Source organism: Syngnathus floridae, chromosome 3, assembly GCF_059516105.1.
Source record: "Syngnathus floridae isolate MCC-2025c chromosome 3, RoL_Sflo_1.0, whole genome shotgun sequence".
Classification (NCBI taxonomy): Eukaryota; Metazoa; Chordata; class Actinopteri; order Syngnathiformes; family Syngnathidae; genus Syngnathus; species Syngnathus floridae.
The window spans coordinates 13,210,590-13,226,567 of record NC_142415.1 but is presented as its reverse complement, the minus strand read 5'-3'; the positions used below and the strand labels follow the sequence as shown (position 1 = coordinate 13,226,567).

Here is a 15,978-nt window from a genome sequence, read left to right as displayed (position 1 = left end):
TGACTTGACATAATCTGTGACTTGACTTGCCCAAGAAAAAAATGACTTGGGACTTACTCGACACTTTAAGTTTAAGACTTGAGACTTACATGAGACTTGCACATGTGTGACTTGGTACCGTCTCTGTTAGTGTCTCTCTAGGACTGAACACGCCCACCTCTGGGCCAGTTGTGAAACTCTTCAATAATGTGTCTATATTATACTGCCCCCAAGTGGCTAAGACAAGGACACCAGAAGGAGCAGCGCAATGTAAATTTAATTGACACTCCCGCCCTAAAAAGGTTGGGGACCACTGTTTTAAAGGTTTGGAGGTGCACGGTGGATGCAACACAGCAAATAAATAAAGACAGGCGAGATTGATATACTCATGCCACGATTGCTATGAAAGCGTGTAAGGGTATTAAGATCAAGTACACGCACACATGTGTGCAAATACTACTCCCAGCACTCATCATCATCATCATCAGTTTAAAGTCCGTTTTCCAGGCGCCGCTGGGTTGGACTGGGTTCATGATATGGCTTTCTTCCACCGGGAATGGTCCATGGCCATCTCGTGGTTGATGCTGAGTGCCTTCATGTCGGCTGACACGGTCGCCTACCAGGTCTTTTTAGGTCGGCCACTGGGCCTTGTTCCCTCTACGTTATACTCACTAGCTGAAAAAGTCACATTTTACCTACCAAAAAAAAAATCTCATTGAAAAAAATGTTGTACATTTGATATCTGTGAAACATAAAAATAACAAATATCTTGTTGAATAATACCTTGGTAGGGGGGGTGATTGAACCAAATCCATGTCTGACATACATGAGCCATTCCACTGGATTGGTGCCATTTGTGTTCACAGAGAATAACATTTATAGATGCGTGATAAAATAAAATTTTAGATTTTTTATTACACGCAGTGTTTTTAATTAATCTTAATGATCTTTTTTTTTACATGTTTGTGTATCAGAGAGTTACTGCAATGGCACCGACTAAATGTAATCGCACATAGTATACTCAAAATGTTTAAGGGGGAAATGATATTAAATATAAATGAATGTGTTAATAAATGTCAACATAATATACATGTACAGTGTTTGAAATGATTTCATATCTTCAGTATGACCATATCAGCCAGAAAGGACTTTGTTCTGTCAAAAGCTGGCAGCTGTTTGCAGTCCACTGGCCTCACCAAAACTATTTCAATTAGGTCAGATTCTCTTTGAGAACGATGCATTTAATCTGATCGTGCTAAAACACATTGGAAAGCTGTAACAAAAGAAACGTCTCTGAAATCCTGATTTTAGGATTGAGTTCTAATCACAAACACTCCTGACCTATGATCTGGTCTCATGTGTTTGGATCATCTTTCTGGCTGTTGGCTGTTATTGTGATTTAAGAAGAATAAAGATGGTATTATTATTTTCCTGATCACCTACCATATACGTACGTATGTTCCTAAGCAGCCACACAAATACAATTTTGTCAGCGCTCAGGTGATAATATGGAGTAAATAGTGTCCAGTCTGTTTCTAAATCAAGTGGTCTCTTGGCAAAAACTATGCAAATGCACCCACTTGAATCCATTGTAAAATACTGAAGCTACATCCTGAGCAGCACTAACAAAGTGCTACACGTTGGAAAGAACATTGTGGTGAGAGAAGGGCCCCATTGGTTCGTTCTCCCCTTCAGTGTTTCCTGGTTGGTCTGATCCGAGGTGGGAGGGGTCAGGGGTGTAGGCACAGTGCTGGGTGCGAGGGTGGTGAGACTGGCGCACATATTGTAGAGGTTCCCAGAGAACTGGGCTTTCCTGGATTCTTGTCTTAGGGACTCCCACACTGCCGCTGCTTCTCTGGGACAGCCAGACATGGCCGTGTTGGCACAAGCGTGGAAGTCATTCCAGGACCTTGAAGGAATGAGGAAGATTAGGTATGGAAAGAAGCCATCAAATATTACCACATATTACCACGGTCAAATTTGTTTTACCTTAGGTATCGGTGACTGGTATCGACAGCCTTCACGAGTACCCAAAACCTTAAACTAAGGCCGGTATCGCCTTGTGAATCATTTTGATTGTGACAGGCTGAGTCTCACCTGCAGATGACGTCAATGTCCTGCGTGTCCTGGCCTTTTTGTGTTTCCACCAAACTATCCCCGAGTGTCAGCAAACACTGTGCAAAACTCTTGTAGATGGAACCACATGAAACAGCAATTGCAGCTCCATGACATACTTGGACCAAGCCTGGAGAAAAAGGGGAACAAAAGTACATTACAATATGTAGTACTGGACAACGCATGCATATTGTGCACTTGGGGTCAAAACAATATCACTTCTCAATGTTGGGTGGGGGATTTTATGTAGTTTAGTAAAATGTATTGTCCATATGCTTGATAGGATCAAATAGAGGCAAAAATATGTCGTGTTGTATTCATCTGGAAGGATTACATATTGTCAAAGCCTAAGTCATTGTGGCCTTACATAAGCACTGCCAGACGGCACTGATGAGACACAAAATACAACCCTTCAAGGAAGCTTTATGTAGAAACGATATTGCTAGCTGACTAGTCCAGTAGGTTTTGAGTCAATTTGGTAGCCCTGTATGATAGCTGATGTGCAAGGGAAAAACAATGGCAGATTTGGAATAAGTGCAAAAAAAGAATTGGGAAAACTTTACTTGTTTCTGATTTTTTTAAAAAAAAAAAGTAAAAAACAAAATATTGCCCAGTATTCTTATCTATCTACTGTTCAAGTATATTAAATTAAAAGAAACAACAAATCATCAGCAACATCGAACTGAATTACACTAAATTCTAACATTTTGATCGATCCATCGGTATTACTTGGAGGACTTATGCACTCACATTAATTAAATCACATTTGATTTTCCGAGTCAAATAATTTTTCGTTACACTGCTGATTATTATATTATCTGTCTATGTGTGTTGTTTCACCACTTGCAATCAAATATTCATTGCGTGAAGAGTTATAACACCGCCACATTGATGCTATTCTTTTGCCCATATGATTTAGGAGCAGATTTAAAAAGCTTGAAGTTTCTTTTTTTGGAACAATTGTTCACTAATTCTATTTCCCAGACTCTTGCTTGCTGTGACATGAGATGGAACCATTACAAGACAGCACCATTCATTGTGTGTGCTAGGAATCCCATTTTCAATAGAAATGCTCAAAATGATTCCACTCACTTTCTGACTTTGGTTGCCGTGTACAATATTTAGGTACTAGGATAAAAAAAGGCTGCTGCTGAAATATCATGTGAAGAAAGAATTTTGCTGCAGTGACCACCTGTATAGTCTTATTGAGTGAAGAGCAAAATGTTCAATTCCACACCACTAGATACTCTGACGGTGCCAATCAAGAGTGAGAATTATCTTTGAAAAGGCAATATTTTAACACAGCCTTGGTAATGGTTCCTTTCCACAGCACGCAGAGTAATCCCTACTGTCTAATGTCACTCACATATCCACATATGCACTTTCTGATGCACCTGACTTACCAAAATCTGTGATATTTATACTACACGATAAATAATCAACATTCTTAACATATAATTCAACATAAACGTATAGGAAACAAATTGCATTTCAACCACAATGTGAAATTCCACACACACTTATCAAGAAACAAAATTGTGATGTGTAATCTGTTTTTCATCAATGTTTCACTCAATTGCAACAAAGCTCTGGAACCTTGACATTGAACACACAATCACTCAGACAAGCTTACTGATGGAGAAGGTGATGGGCAGCAGGAGAGCCGTGATGCCTGGCCGGGACTTCATCTTTAGGCTCATCAAAGTCCCACGGAGCTGATCGAGTCCCTCCACCAACACAGAGGCTCTTATGTGACTCTCCTGATAAATGGAAATCCACAAAACGTGAAGCGTCCTTCCACCATCCGTTGGGAATTCATGAGATTGCAAAAGTACAGAACGCACAGAGGCACAAGCTGCTGGATTAGCGTGTGCTCGTGCGCGCATGTGCGTCATGATAGAGTTTGGACCAACACATCCCAACGCGGCACATTGGATTAAAGCATTCTAATTTCCGGTCTTTAGTATTTAGAACCTTTATAAAAATACCTATGGTGAGACACTGTAACAATGTGTCCAACAAACACATGGGAGATGAACAATGGAAACATGATTATGAGTATTTTTTTTTTTTTTTTTATGTGAACAGATGGTGTTCCAATGCAGATGGGAGAATGTAGCCCACCTGAGACTTCCAATCCATGAGGGAGTCATGCAAAGCCACAATGAGTTCATTATAAATTATTTGAAGTGGACACAAAAGACACTTTACTTTAAAGTCACTGTAAAATGAAAAGAAATAGATTTTTTTTCTGAAATGTCAGAGCAATGAATTACAAAGCATGATGATAGCTATGGTAAGGCAAACTTGAAAAAATGGAATTGAAAATCACTCAAAATTGTGATGTGCTAGAAAAAAATATTTTTAAATCAACATCAAAATTACGACGATTAAACTAGACATCTCTGTTTAAACTTTGCTCTTAACTAGTCAAATTGACCTGAAATAAGATTTCAAAATCATAACCTGCTTTGACATCATCCACCTTTGTACCCCTTGTCCTCCAAATAATGTGCTACACGTTCCTGCAGATGGCTCACACTGTGCATTAGTGTAAATCCTGGTTCACATCTGTACTAACAGAGGAAGAATAGGAGCCCATTGTTAATCTGCGCTTTAATACAACCATTAACTGAAGACTAATCTGTCTGTGTCTGAAGCCACTGGCCTGAATCAATACATCCTCATGGAAGCTACTTGGGCACAAGCTGTTTGTTTGTTTGTTTGTTTGTTTGTTTGTTTGTTTGTTTGTTTGTTTGTTTGTTTGTTTGTTTGTTTGTTTGTTTGTTTGTTTGTTTGTTTGTTTCACATTGCCACCTTGTAGATATGCTTAAAACACATTAATGTAGTATATTGCTGCCTTGAACCGCTAACATTATGAGAGATTTGAGCTAATCTTACTTGAAACTTTTTTTTTTCCCAGATTTTTACTTCTGCTTCCAGATAACGGCAGCCCATGAAAAAGAAGATAGTTGTGTAAATTTGATTGACAGGGCTGGATTAAAGCATTATATAACACACAGAAGCAGAAAAAAAAAATCCAGACGAGATTAGAGTCCTCACTCTGTGGAATACTCACCGTCCCTTTATCCATCCTTACCGTTGACATCATTATCATTATTGTTACTGTCAAGTGTTCATGTCACTACTCTCGTGGTCGTCAGGTTGATTATAATTTATTTATTCTGAACGAGTTATCTATCAATCGAGCAAAAGGCAATCTAAACCGGAATAATGCAGCTCGTCACCTAAGCGCCATCTAGAGGGAGGAAAGTATGGTGCAATTTGTAGTCTCAGCTACAGTAGTAATATCAGGGCCACCAACCTTTTTGAGATGGAGAACTATTTCCCCAGTATTAATAAATACTAAGATCTACCTACCACTCTGGTGCACTACTTCTGAAATGTGCACAAAAGACTTTAAATGATATATTATTAACAATGGGTGAAATTCAAGGAAGGAAGAAGGAATTCCTTACGCTGAGTGCTGAAGAAAGTGTTACTGATAAACCAACACAGTTAATGTTTTGTCTTATTTGCTTGTGGAATAAGACAAACAACAGATATACTTCAAAATGTAATTTAATGACTCAATCATCAGTCCAAAGAACAGAAATGTCTGTAGGTAACATTGTGCGTAAAGCACTTGTTGATGCAGCCGCTAATAAAACTGTGCGAGTTGAGAAACACCTTACCATTAACAGGGCCATTAAAAGACAAAAGCAGAATGTTAGCATGTTGCAACTTTCGCGCGTTGTAGTCCTGATATCGGAAATGGAAACGGTTAATGCAAAAGGCATCTGGACAAGCATTTTTTTCTACTGTATATTTATATCACAAACAGAAATTAATTATATCACAAACAGAAAACAAAAGAAAAAGGGGATTCTGATATTTATTCATTGCTTTAAGGCAGGGTTTGCCAAATGGTCCAATTTCATTGGGTTGAAGAATAATATTGTAAATGCTGTAAAATACTTTATCAATCAAACACATTGTTGTAATACATTTATGTCTGTTTTGTAGCATCTGATTATGTACAGTCCAACAGATCAACACTAAGGCATTTAAAAAAGATGCAATGTAGTAGTCCCGAGATAGAACCAAATTTCACATTTGGGCATTGAGCTGATTTTTTTTTTTTTTTAAGACTGCCTAAAGACCTCCTACAAGTGTTTCCCCAACAATATTTGTCAGTTTAGTAAGTAATCTGCCATTGGGCACTTCTAATTTCCATTCACTCACAACAAAATGAACATTGTGGACTGAAAACATTCCTTCCAACTCTAATTAACTTGGTCTAACTTGCAAGGCTATGACTGTAAACTGGATTAAACTGCTGTTTAAAATACACTCTATATAGAATGCTCTTTAAGCATTTATTCGATATTCTTGTTGCCCAACTTAAGGTTCATATACTATTGGGACACTTCAGCGCACTAGTAAAACACCTGTGATGATTTTTCCACTACTAGTGCCTCTTGGCATATTAGTAAGCAACTAAACCGTACTCGTAACCAACTGTGCTTACCTAGTAACACCACTAGGCCCATCTATGTATGTGTCATGTACTAGTAGCCTATTGGACTTAATTAGTGGAACCAAAATGTAGGTCAAGCAGTAGACCAAGGCAGTAAATGCAGAAAAAATTGTTAAAGGGTATTGAATAAATGTGCAATCCTTGGTATGTGATATTGTGAAATTTGTTACATTTAGTCTTTAGCAGTAGTTTTCGTAGCACAGAATGTCAACGAGTGCAGTTTTGGCTCAAGAGTAACATGTAGTGGTTCTGAATGAGCCTGTTAGTGTGCAGAAATGTAGTGGTGGGGTTGTTGTACTAGTCTGCAGAACCTTCAACTATATATAGTATATAGATATCGAATATAATGCTCAAACGGCATTCTATATGACACTACAGATAACACAACTACAGATAAATGTATTTATTTGTACACAATCAGGGCTGTGAAAATCAGCTTTGAAGTTATTGAAAATACATTTTTGCACAAAGGCTGAATGTCCCTCAGTTCCCCTGCACCCTCTCGTCTCTGGCTAGATTTTCTTGTTGACGTTCAGAGGCACCGGGTGGCCGCCCAGTAGCCGGTCCCGCTCCCGCACCTCCTCCTGCAGTTTAGCCTCCATCACCCGAAGCTGGCGGATGGTGGCTTTCATTTCCTTCATCTTCACCTCCATCAGGGCGATGATGTCCCGCTGTTCGTTGAGTTTGCGCAGCAGCTCGGCCGAAGTGGTGCCGGTGGTCAGCGAGTACGAGTGGTCCAGCGGGTTGCCTGTCAGGTTGATGCATTGCGCGACCGTCTGCTTCGTATCCGCCGAGGAGTCATCCACGTCTATGGTGAGTTCGATGGAAGCACCGACAGGGGTAGTGAACGGCGCATCCGTCGGAACGGGTAGTCGCGCCATGCCCAGATACTCCCCGTTTTGGCCAATCTGCACCACCGTGATGCTGTCGTCGCTGGCCTCGCCGCCGGCATTGGCCTCGCCGCCCTCGGCCGTGTTCCCCAGCACGGTGTTGATGACGACCCCGGTGGTGGCTCCGGAGGTCGTTCCGGCGGGGGTTGCAGCCGCCGTCGTGGTCAGCTTCTTACCTCTGCCCCGTCGACTTCTGCGCTCGTTCACACCCCTCAGCGGGAAAAGCGACGGCACTCGGATGCTGTAGGTTTTTCTGCCGCCTACGAAGTGCACGCTGCAAACCCGGTGCCCCGTCGTGGGCTGGAAGGTGCTGAAACAACCGCTGACCCCGGCCCGGGAGATGTTCCTCAGCCACAGCTCTCGGAGTGTGGTGTCCTTCGGAAACGTGTAAAAGCGCAGGTCCCGGTCACGATGTGAATTGCTGTAGCATCCGGGAACGCAGCAGGTAAATCCAGGCATGGTAACACCAACGCCAATAGCCCACAAAGTCTATCTGCGCGTCTAATTACGACGCTTTTATTGCACTTTCTTTATTGTGCGCGATATCTTCTTTAGCGGCCTGTAGCCGGAACTACACGTCCCACAACGCTAACAACTTCCTGTTTATTTTCCAGCGAACCTGGCGAGATTTTTGTTATACCAAAGCTTAAATCCATGCGATTTTATCTAGATGAAGCTCAAATAATACCGACAGATTTACTTTATTTGAGGTTGTTGTTTTGTCTACAGAAGAAAACGATTAGTTATTTTTGTTGAGTGCGACGTCAACGCAGAAGCCCGCCATTTAGGACTAGAAATCCCAGAATGCTTTGCGCTATACGACCACGACGAATTCGAAGGTACTGCCATTGCTGGTCACTTGTTGTATTACATGCGTTTTACACGTCGTAAAGTCTCGAGTCAAATTTATGAAAACATATTTGTCGTTAAAATGCACTAGCTATATGAGGACATTTTATTAACAATTTATTTTTCAAGGAAAACAGTGACCTTTGCATGAAGTATTAGGGGAGCGAATATTGGTACACGTTTGTCAATAACAAAATATTAAACAATAATAAACTTGATTTGAGCAGCCTGTCCTGAAAATAATTCACCAGTGAATTGCTCTTTTTGCACTGCTATTACCAAAATAAATAATAAAATACTTGTTGTTAATGTTCTTTATTTAGATGACTTTTGCATTGCTGTAAATTCCATATTTTTAAACAACCCTTTACCCCGAGAGAGAGAAAAAAATCGTCACATTGACTTTCTACCATTTATTTAATAAACCGATTCTATGAGGAAGCTGAGCATTTGTAGTCTTGCACGCCGTTTCCTCTTATGCGAGCATCTCTTTGTTTTAACATCTCTGATCGAGCACTCACTTCCATCATCTATGCTGAAGTTACCATTAGCAACTGGGCAGCGCCCGGCAGAGCACTTGCTGCTGTTGTTGAGGAACTCGCCTGCATAAACACAGTAGGTAGCAAACGTTACGTGTGTTTGTTTATTTTTTAAAATAATCATACGTCAATGAGATGATATATTTTAACAATTTAGTCATAACTTTTCTCGTACGCTGTTTGATATGTCTTTGTCGCGGCTAGCTTGTTAGCTGGCAAACGTGCTAGCGAACCTTATCACTCTGCTCAACGACTCTTGTTTGTATGATGCTTGTCTTATCAGTGGTTAATCATTGCAATGTTGTGTCACATTCACTTTTACTGTAAAAAAAAGAGAGTGTGGTTACACTATGCTGCGTATATGGTTGGAAGCAACACAAACAGAGCTAGCTTAACATCATTGAGTGTAAGTTTAACATAAAACCTGTTTTTCCTCTTCAGAACACAAACAAGATTGAGTCGTTTATGTGAAAGCTTTAGAGAGGTTTCAGTTAAGCCTACCACAAAGAACAACATTGTTGTCAGGTGCTCCCACCACATTCCAAAATCCTGGCTTTACACCCCCAAAAGAAAAAAGCTGGTCGAAATGTCACTCTGAAATTATCTGTCCGTGTATCAGTCACTCGATACAGTCACCCGAGCCTGCTGATGAGTTACAGCTATATATTTGCTCATATTGTGACTTGGGGGCTTTATTAATATTATTTATTTTTCCTGAGATTAAGGAGCATCCCGTCATGGTAACTTGAAGTCAAACATGATCACTCATCCATCAAGTTGTTTAGAAAGTGCTGTATAAAATAAGGTTTATCCACTAAAGTATTTAAATTTTCATTGCCTTTTCTGATTTTTCAGAGAGAAAGTCTCACTTCCAGACACCTGAGAGGATACTGGTGGCTTTACAGTCGGGATGTATGTTAGCGACAACATGATTTTGACGTAAGCTGCAGCAAGCTGCGCCGTCATGCTGCCAGGAGTCGGAGTGTTTGGGACTGGAAGCACAGCCCGGGTGCTGGTCCCGATGCTAAAAGCGGAGGGCTTCGAGGTCCATGCACTGTGGGGGAGGAGCGAAGAGGAAGCGTGCACCCTGGCAAAGGAGCTCGGTATCCCCTTTCACACGAGTCGATCTGATGACGTCCTGCTACACCAAGATGTTGACCTTGTTTGCATCTATATTCCACCCTCAATGACACGGCAGATTGCTGTCAAAGCACTGGGTAAGAGGTCAGAAACACACACACGTGACTTTTATGAATAGCCGTCTGGCAGCAGGTGTCGGTGCTAACCACTCACAATATTTCCAGATGTTCAATACCGTCTCAAAGGATTTTATAATTTTTCGGAAATCACAAAGTGAGAAAATAGTCCAGGGGTACAAAGAGCAGCAGTGCTCTTTCTCGTGGGTAGCATCTCCCAAAAATCGTCCTACCCCAGAGCGCGAGTTCAGACTTCAAGCTTGAACAAAAAAAGACATACTCGAGCTAGCCAGCTCACCAGCATGCTCAATACGGAGAACTATCTGATGGAATTCCTGAGCGTTGACCTCAGCTTCCTCTTCTAGTTGCAACTTCCTGGCGCAATGGGTCCCACCCACGATGGCGGTCCGAGCCACTAAGTCTTTGTATTTGAATATGTCCGCGCTGCATCTCTTGTAGCGTATACCATTTGGCAAATTCATTTTGTACCTGATTATTATTTTGTAATTTATTGTGTTACTCTCTGAATGATAAGACACTTTGCTTTTGTCTGTGTGCAGGCATAGGTAAGAATGTTGTCAGCGAGAAAGCTGCGACAGCTGTGGATTCGTTTCAAATGGTGAACGCAGCCAGGTATTACCCGCAGCTGCTCAGCATCATGGGGAACACGCTGCGCTTCCTTCCCACTTTTGCGGCGATGCGGCAGCTGCTGGCGGAGGGATACGTCGGTGAAGTGCAGGTATGCGACGTGCGCGTGTACGGGCCCAGCCTTCTAGACCGCTCGTACGGCTGGACTTGTGAGGACCTGATGGGAGGCGGGGGCCTGCACACGGTGGGCTCGGCCATCATCGACCTTTTAAGTTACTTGACGGGGAAGCGGGCCCAGCGCGTTCACGGCCTGCTGCGCACCTTCGTCCAGCAAAATGACACCATCAGAGGCATCCGACGGGTCACCAGCGACGACTTTTGCTTCTTCCAAATGTTGATGGGACCGTGCTCGGGCGGCGTGTGCTGCACCGTGACCCTGAACTTCAATATGCCGGGTACCTTCTTGCATGAGGTGATGGTGGTTGGATCCACCGGAAGATTGGTGGCCAGGGGCACGGAACTGTACGGTCAGCGCAATGGCAGCAAATGTGAAGAGCTGTTGCTCGGCGATGGCGGCCGAGCCGGACCTGATGTGAAAGATGTACCTTTGCCACATCTGCTAGGCTTAGGCGCCATGGTCAAGGCCTTGAGACAGTCATTCCAGGCCCACCAGGAGCGCAGGTTGTGGGCACATGGGCCGGTTGCCACGGCACCCACCTTCGAGGACGGCCTCTACGTGCAGACAGTAGTTGAGGCCGTCAAGCGCTCCAGCTGTAGCGGAGAGTGGGAGTGTGTGGAGATAATGAGTAAGGAGCCCGATCCCAACCAGAACCTGTGTGAAGCTCTGCACAGAAATAAGAACTAATCATCAAACACTACTCACAAAAGATTGGCATCTCTAGCTTGTTGGGGGAATTAAGGACAATCCGAAAATGCATTGACGGGTGAATTTAGTTTGACCTTCTCCAAAGTTTTCAGCGCATCTATCCAACTGTTTTATATATTTGAGTTCTTTTTGCACAACTCTGTCCTCTAAGGCCCGCCACCGCACACTGAGTGACGTGGCTGAAACCGGCCAGTGTTGGACAAATGTCAGCGCCCTATCCCACAGTAAAAAAAAAGTTCTGAAGTATTGGCCAGTTAGACATGAAAGTTTTGAGAAGGTTGACTTAAGTTCCCCTGTAAAGGTTACAGTGCTTTTTGGTTTGTCCTAAAATGTTCAAACTGCAAATCGCTACTTGCTGTGACTAAAGTATTTCAAAAGTGCTACTACTAAACACATCTGATGGAGCTTGGCCTGAATGTTTTTACTTCAGCTGCAGTTTACACCACATGACTACTCTGAGCTTTCTTTTGGACGGGGCACCTGTTGAATAGAATGTGTTTGAGAAACATGGTGTTCCTTTTCAGATGCTTTCTCTTTTGAAAACCTTTTACTTGTTTAAAGTTGTAATGCCTGTATGTACTCGGATTTTGTTGGTTTTTCCATTTTGTTAACATTGTGTTTATTTGAGAAAGATTGTGCATCCAAGTCCAATGGCACCTTATTTGAACGCATTAATGATGCCGAGTTGACTAACAACTTTGCATTTGTCACACTGGCAGAATTCTACTGATGTCCCGTTGAGAGGGCTCAGCTTTTTTAGAACATTTATGATCTCAAGGTAGATTTGTGTTCCCGGAAGCTGTAAGCAATTTGCGGTCTCCTTCACAAAGCAGCGGATGTTTCAGCGATGGTGGGAAAATCACTTTTTCCCAGCATGGTCCAAAACATCCTAATTCCATCTGAATGTGGTTCAAAATTAAAAGCAGACATTTAATTGTATAAAACAGCATATTTGGCAAGCGGGGATTTTTTTTCTGTTACACGTTGATGTTTACTCTAAAGAACCCAAGCTGCCTCAAGCGTGAAGCGTGCATATATTTTCTTGCTTTGATCTTAACCTTGCACCAGCAGAAGCCAGACGCCTCAAATTTGCAGTGTAAAGACATTTGAATATTGTTGATTTTAGATGGCAAGCAAATGGCATGAAACTCAGTTGTTTACATTTGTCATCCCTTTTTAAGTTTGTTGGTTGCAAAAAAAACTGATGCCTCAAATACAACATGCACTGTAATTGCAGTCGTGTGACAAGGACGTCATAATTGTCATACTGTCAATTCTTTATACTTTTAAGAACACTTTTTTAACCTACTCAGGGTCTGTAAAGACACATTTTGACAATTTCAAGAGTGCATCACCGCACTATAAAATTCCGTTCCCCAGCAGCATGATGCTAGAGGTCCTTAGATTTTAAAAAAAAAAAAGACATTCCAAACATCTGATTTCGCTTATATTATCTTTTTTGCACTGATACTGTAAAATTATTTAACACAAGGTGCGCTTTCTCTACTAGCCAGCGCACTGCAAAATTAATTTAACGTCTGCATGAGGATGATTATTTATGGTTGGGTGTGGAAAACAATTACTTGTCTTGGTCCTGTTTGTAAGTCAGCCTGTGAATTTCTTTTGAAGCTGTAATATTTATTATTTTTTAGTTTTTTAATTCTAACCATGTCTCTTTGAGCACAATTTGTTGTATTTAAGTCTGGGGACTGTTCATCTGACAGATATTTCATTTAATAAATACAGTTGTATGAATTTCAGTGTTTTCATTTTTTTTTCTGCTCCTGAGGCATAGAAGTACCCAAAGCATTTCCCCGGAAGCATCTACACAAACTTTTGAATAATTTGACGAATATTTTTTAAATGCTCGTCTCAATAATGCGATTAACAATCGAATCCGGCGTCATTTGCAACCGATTATTTGCGAGGCCACTAGGGAGCAGTGTAGATTTTTTCGGGTGATTTGGAAGCAGGTGAGTAAACAGAAGAAAACAGCAGCCTTGCTCGTTCGACAGAAAAGAGTCGCCATTAAACCATCAGTTAGAACCAAGAACGCGGAACCAATTTTAATTTTTAGAGAACCATGACTCGTAAAAGAAGTATCATTTGGAGTTACTACAAAGATATCTGTCCCAAATCGGTTGTGTGCGTTCTATGTAAAGACATACTATTTAAACACGAACAGGGCAGCACCACGAGGTTGTGGCGACATTTGCGGACTCAACATCCACCCGAAGCGGTCATGGCCGACCAAAGAGAAAGCCAGAGAAGCGCCAATGTCTTCAGCCGTGAACAGGAGCCTGTAGAAATCGACGAAGCACAAGGTACCGGTCTTAAAATGAATGGATCGAAAGTTTGTTTGACCCCACTGAATCCCTCGAATCGGTTCATTAAAACGATTCGCTCAAAAGATTCGTTGATGCCATCGTTCAGTTCATGATTCAGTCCTGTGATTCACATTCACTTAGCGAGGGACGGTGATGATTACCAAATATTTTAAATTAGGAAAGCATTAAAAGGGTGGACGAGGATTAAAATTTAAACTTTGCAGTTTGTGTGGAAGACTGTTGTGATTTCGTTTTCCCCCATTAAATGTGGCTTAGTGTTAATATATTTGCGAGTGTGTGCATATTTATACAATGAGGAAGCGGGTAATAAGTAAATTAGTTCACTGATATGGGCTTGGCATTGCAAATGTGACGTCACATGACCCAACCCAGACAACAAGATGTTTTTAACTATCTCCCTAACTACCTTTTTAATTCTCCTTCTCAAGTGGAAGTGGAACTGGAGGAGGAAAATCCTGACGCTGTCTCTATGAATCAAAATGAAGTTGACTCTGCAATAAATGGCATCCTTGTAGCAGTAAAAAGAGACGAGCCTGTCAAAGAAACGCCAGCTGAGGCAACAGTAGAAGTGAACGAACAACAATGCCCGGCTGGTCAGTATCATCGTCGCAGCCTGATCTGGAAACATTTTAAGCCTTTGGCCGATTTAAACGCTGCTCAATGTCAGGTTTGCAAGAAGAAGATAATGTGTTCTGAAGGCAGGACTAGCAACTTGTACCGGCACATGGCAAAGACCCACCCGCATGTGAATCCACGATCAGGTGGAATTGTGAATGAAGCTGACCGTAATTCTGATTCGCGCGGTGTCCTCGAAGCAGACAGAGGAGAACCCGTGGAAGCAGGACAGGAAAAAGAAAAAGTCGTGGTTGAAAATCCTCTCAGTTCAAGGAGTACAATGCACCGTCGTAGCTCCGTCTGGAAACATTTTAAGCCTTTGGGAAGTTCGGATGTTGCCCAATGTTTGATTTGCAAAAAGGCCATTCGATGCATCGACGGCAAGACCAGCAACCTGCATCGACACATATCAAAGAGCCACCCTAAGGCGAGTCGGGAAGCGGCCAAGGTGCTGAAGCCGACAAAACCCAGCTCACCCTCAGACACTTCCAGTAATCTTCAGGAGACATGTCCCATGGAAGTCATGGACAATGAAGATATTACAGGTAGAGAATGATTGATGAGAACGATCATATCAATTTATGCGTGCTGGTGCTTTACCAAGATATTTATTGTCTTCCAGACGAGGTCTATGATTCAAAGGTAACATCCGCAGAGAGGCGCATTCTCAAAAGGGAGCAGGAGTTGATTGAAGCTTTGAGGAGGACGCAGAGGGAGGAGGCGAAAGCTCTGGAGCATCAGAGGGAACTCATCGAGAGTCTGCGGGGAGTCAACGCCAGAGAGGCTGCCATGGAGAAGAAGCAAATCGAGTCTCTCAGGAGAGCACAGCAGGAGGAAGCCAAAGATTTGATGAGACAGAGGGAAGAGCTGGAGACAGAAAGGGCAGAGCAGCAGAAGAGGCGGGAGGAGCTTGAGCAGGAAAAGAAACAGTTGCTCATGTTTTGTCAAGAACCTGCAATTCCAGCCTTGGTTTCCCAACAATGAGTTTTTTTGTTTTGTGTTTATTTTTTGCCAGTCCGTTGCGACCGACACACTTGATGGGCATTTCTATAGATTGTTCACAAAAAACCCTGCCGTTTTTTAGCTTTTGTCTTTTCTGTTCTCAAGTTACATTCTAAAATGTACTATGATATTGACATGTGATCTTAATTTGAATTTTTCAGAACTGTTGAATGTATATGTTCCATTACTCTTCTGTCGTTTTCACTATTTGCTGATTTTTAACTAGTAGATGAACGACCAAATAAAATTCCCTGGTTGAATTACACTTTGTATTTACACAGTCCTCTTCACTTTCAATCAAGTGCACATATTAGGTCATTTGGATACCCCCCTAAGTGTACACACGACAGTTTTGATTATTTGAGCCTTCCTTTTTATACCACAGTGCATTTCCTGGTCGGATGCTGGGTAATGCGATGTCCCACCGTCCT

The 15,978-nt window shown here is 42.0% G+C and overlaps 4 protein-coding genes across 4 annotated transcripts; 2 read left to right on the top strand and 2 right to left on the bottom strand.

The window, feature by feature from the left end:
* Positions 1-303: 303 nt before the first annotated feature.
* nrn1lb (neuritin 1-like b) lies at positions 304-3,965 on the bottom strand. The gene is made up of 3 exons (XM_088371445.1): positions 3,728-3,965; positions 2,077-2,224; positions 304-1,888 (listed from the first exon to the last, which is right to left on the bottom strand). The coding sequence occupies exons 1-3, from the start codon at positions 3,792-3,794 to the stop codon at positions 1,585-1,587; spliced, it is 519 nt and encodes a 172-aa protein (XP_088227571.1). The 5' UTR covers positions 3,795-3,965; the 3' UTR covers positions 304-1,584.
* A 1,695-nt stretch (positions 3,966-5,660) lies between these two features.
* thap11 (THAP domain containing 11) lies at positions 5,661-8,333 on the bottom strand. Its single transcript, XM_088370222.1, has one exon. It carries the CDS (start codon positions 7,981-7,983, stop codon positions 7,147-7,149), a length of 837 nt encoding a protein of 278 aa, XP_088226348.1. The 5' UTR covers positions 7,984-8,333; the 3' UTR covers positions 5,661-7,146.
* Positions 8,334-8,843: 510 nt separating this feature from the next.
* On the top strand, positions 8,844-13,337 carry gfod2 (glucose-fructose oxidoreductase domain containing 2). The gene is made up of 3 exons (XM_088370221.1): positions 8,844-8,988; positions 9,768-10,129; positions 10,669-13,337. Exons 2-3 carry the CDS (start codon positions 9,877-9,879, stop codon positions 11,559-11,561), a joined length of 1,146 nt encoding a protein of 381 aa, XP_088226347.1. The 5' UTR covers positions 8,844-8,988; positions 9,768-9,876; the 3' UTR covers positions 11,562-13,337.
* A 220-nt stretch (positions 13,338-13,557) lies between these two features.
* On the top strand, positions 13,558-15,812 carry LOC148400629 (uncharacterized). Its single transcript, XM_088370216.1, has 3 exons — positions 13,558-13,906; positions 14,359-15,090; positions 15,168-15,812. The coding sequence occupies exons 1-3, from the start codon at positions 13,666-13,668 to the stop codon at positions 15,527-15,529; spliced, it is 1,335 nt and encodes a 444-aa protein (XP_088226342.1). The 5' UTR covers positions 13,558-13,665; the 3' UTR covers positions 15,530-15,812.
* The last annotated feature ends 166 nt before the right edge of the window (positions 15,813-15,978 follow it).

Bases quoted from the DNA above. Each gene is read 5' to 3' on its own strand.
- gfod2 (XM_088370221.1), top strand. From the start codon at position 9,877: ATGCTGCCAGGAGTCGGAGTGTTTGGGACTGGAAGCACAGCCCGGGTG. The intron at 10,130-10,668 runs GTAAGAGGTCAG...GTCTGTGTGCAG, and splicing joins GATTGCTGTCAAAGCACTGG to GCATAGGTAAGAATGTTGTC.
- thap11 (XM_088370222.1), bottom strand. From the start codon at position 7,983: ATGCCTGGATTTACCTGCTGCGTTCCCGGATGCTACAGCAATTCACAT.
- nrn1lb (XM_088371445.1), bottom strand. From the start codon at position 3,794: ATGAGCCTAAAGATGAAGTCCCGGCCAGGCATCACGGCTCTCCTGCTG. The intron at 2,225-3,727 runs GTAAGCTTGTCT...CTTTTTCTCCAG, and splicing joins GCCCATCACCTTCTCCATCA to GCTTGGTCCAAGTATGTCAT. The intron at 1,889-2,076 runs GTGAGACTCAGC...CATTCCTTCAAG, and splicing joins GACATTGACGTCATCTGCAG to GTCCTGGAATGACTTCCACG.
- LOC148400629 (XM_088370216.1), top strand. From the start codon at position 13,666: ATGACTCGTAAAAGAAGTATCATTTGGAGTTACTACAAAGATATCTGT. The intron at 13,907-14,358 runs GTACCGGTCTTA...CTCCTTCTCAAG, and splicing joins AGAAATCGACGAAGCACAAG to TGGAAGTGGAACTGGAGGAG. The intron at 15,091-15,167 runs GTAGAGAATGAT...ATTGTCTTCCAG, and splicing joins GGACAATGAAGATATTACAG to ACGAGGTCTATGATTCAAAG.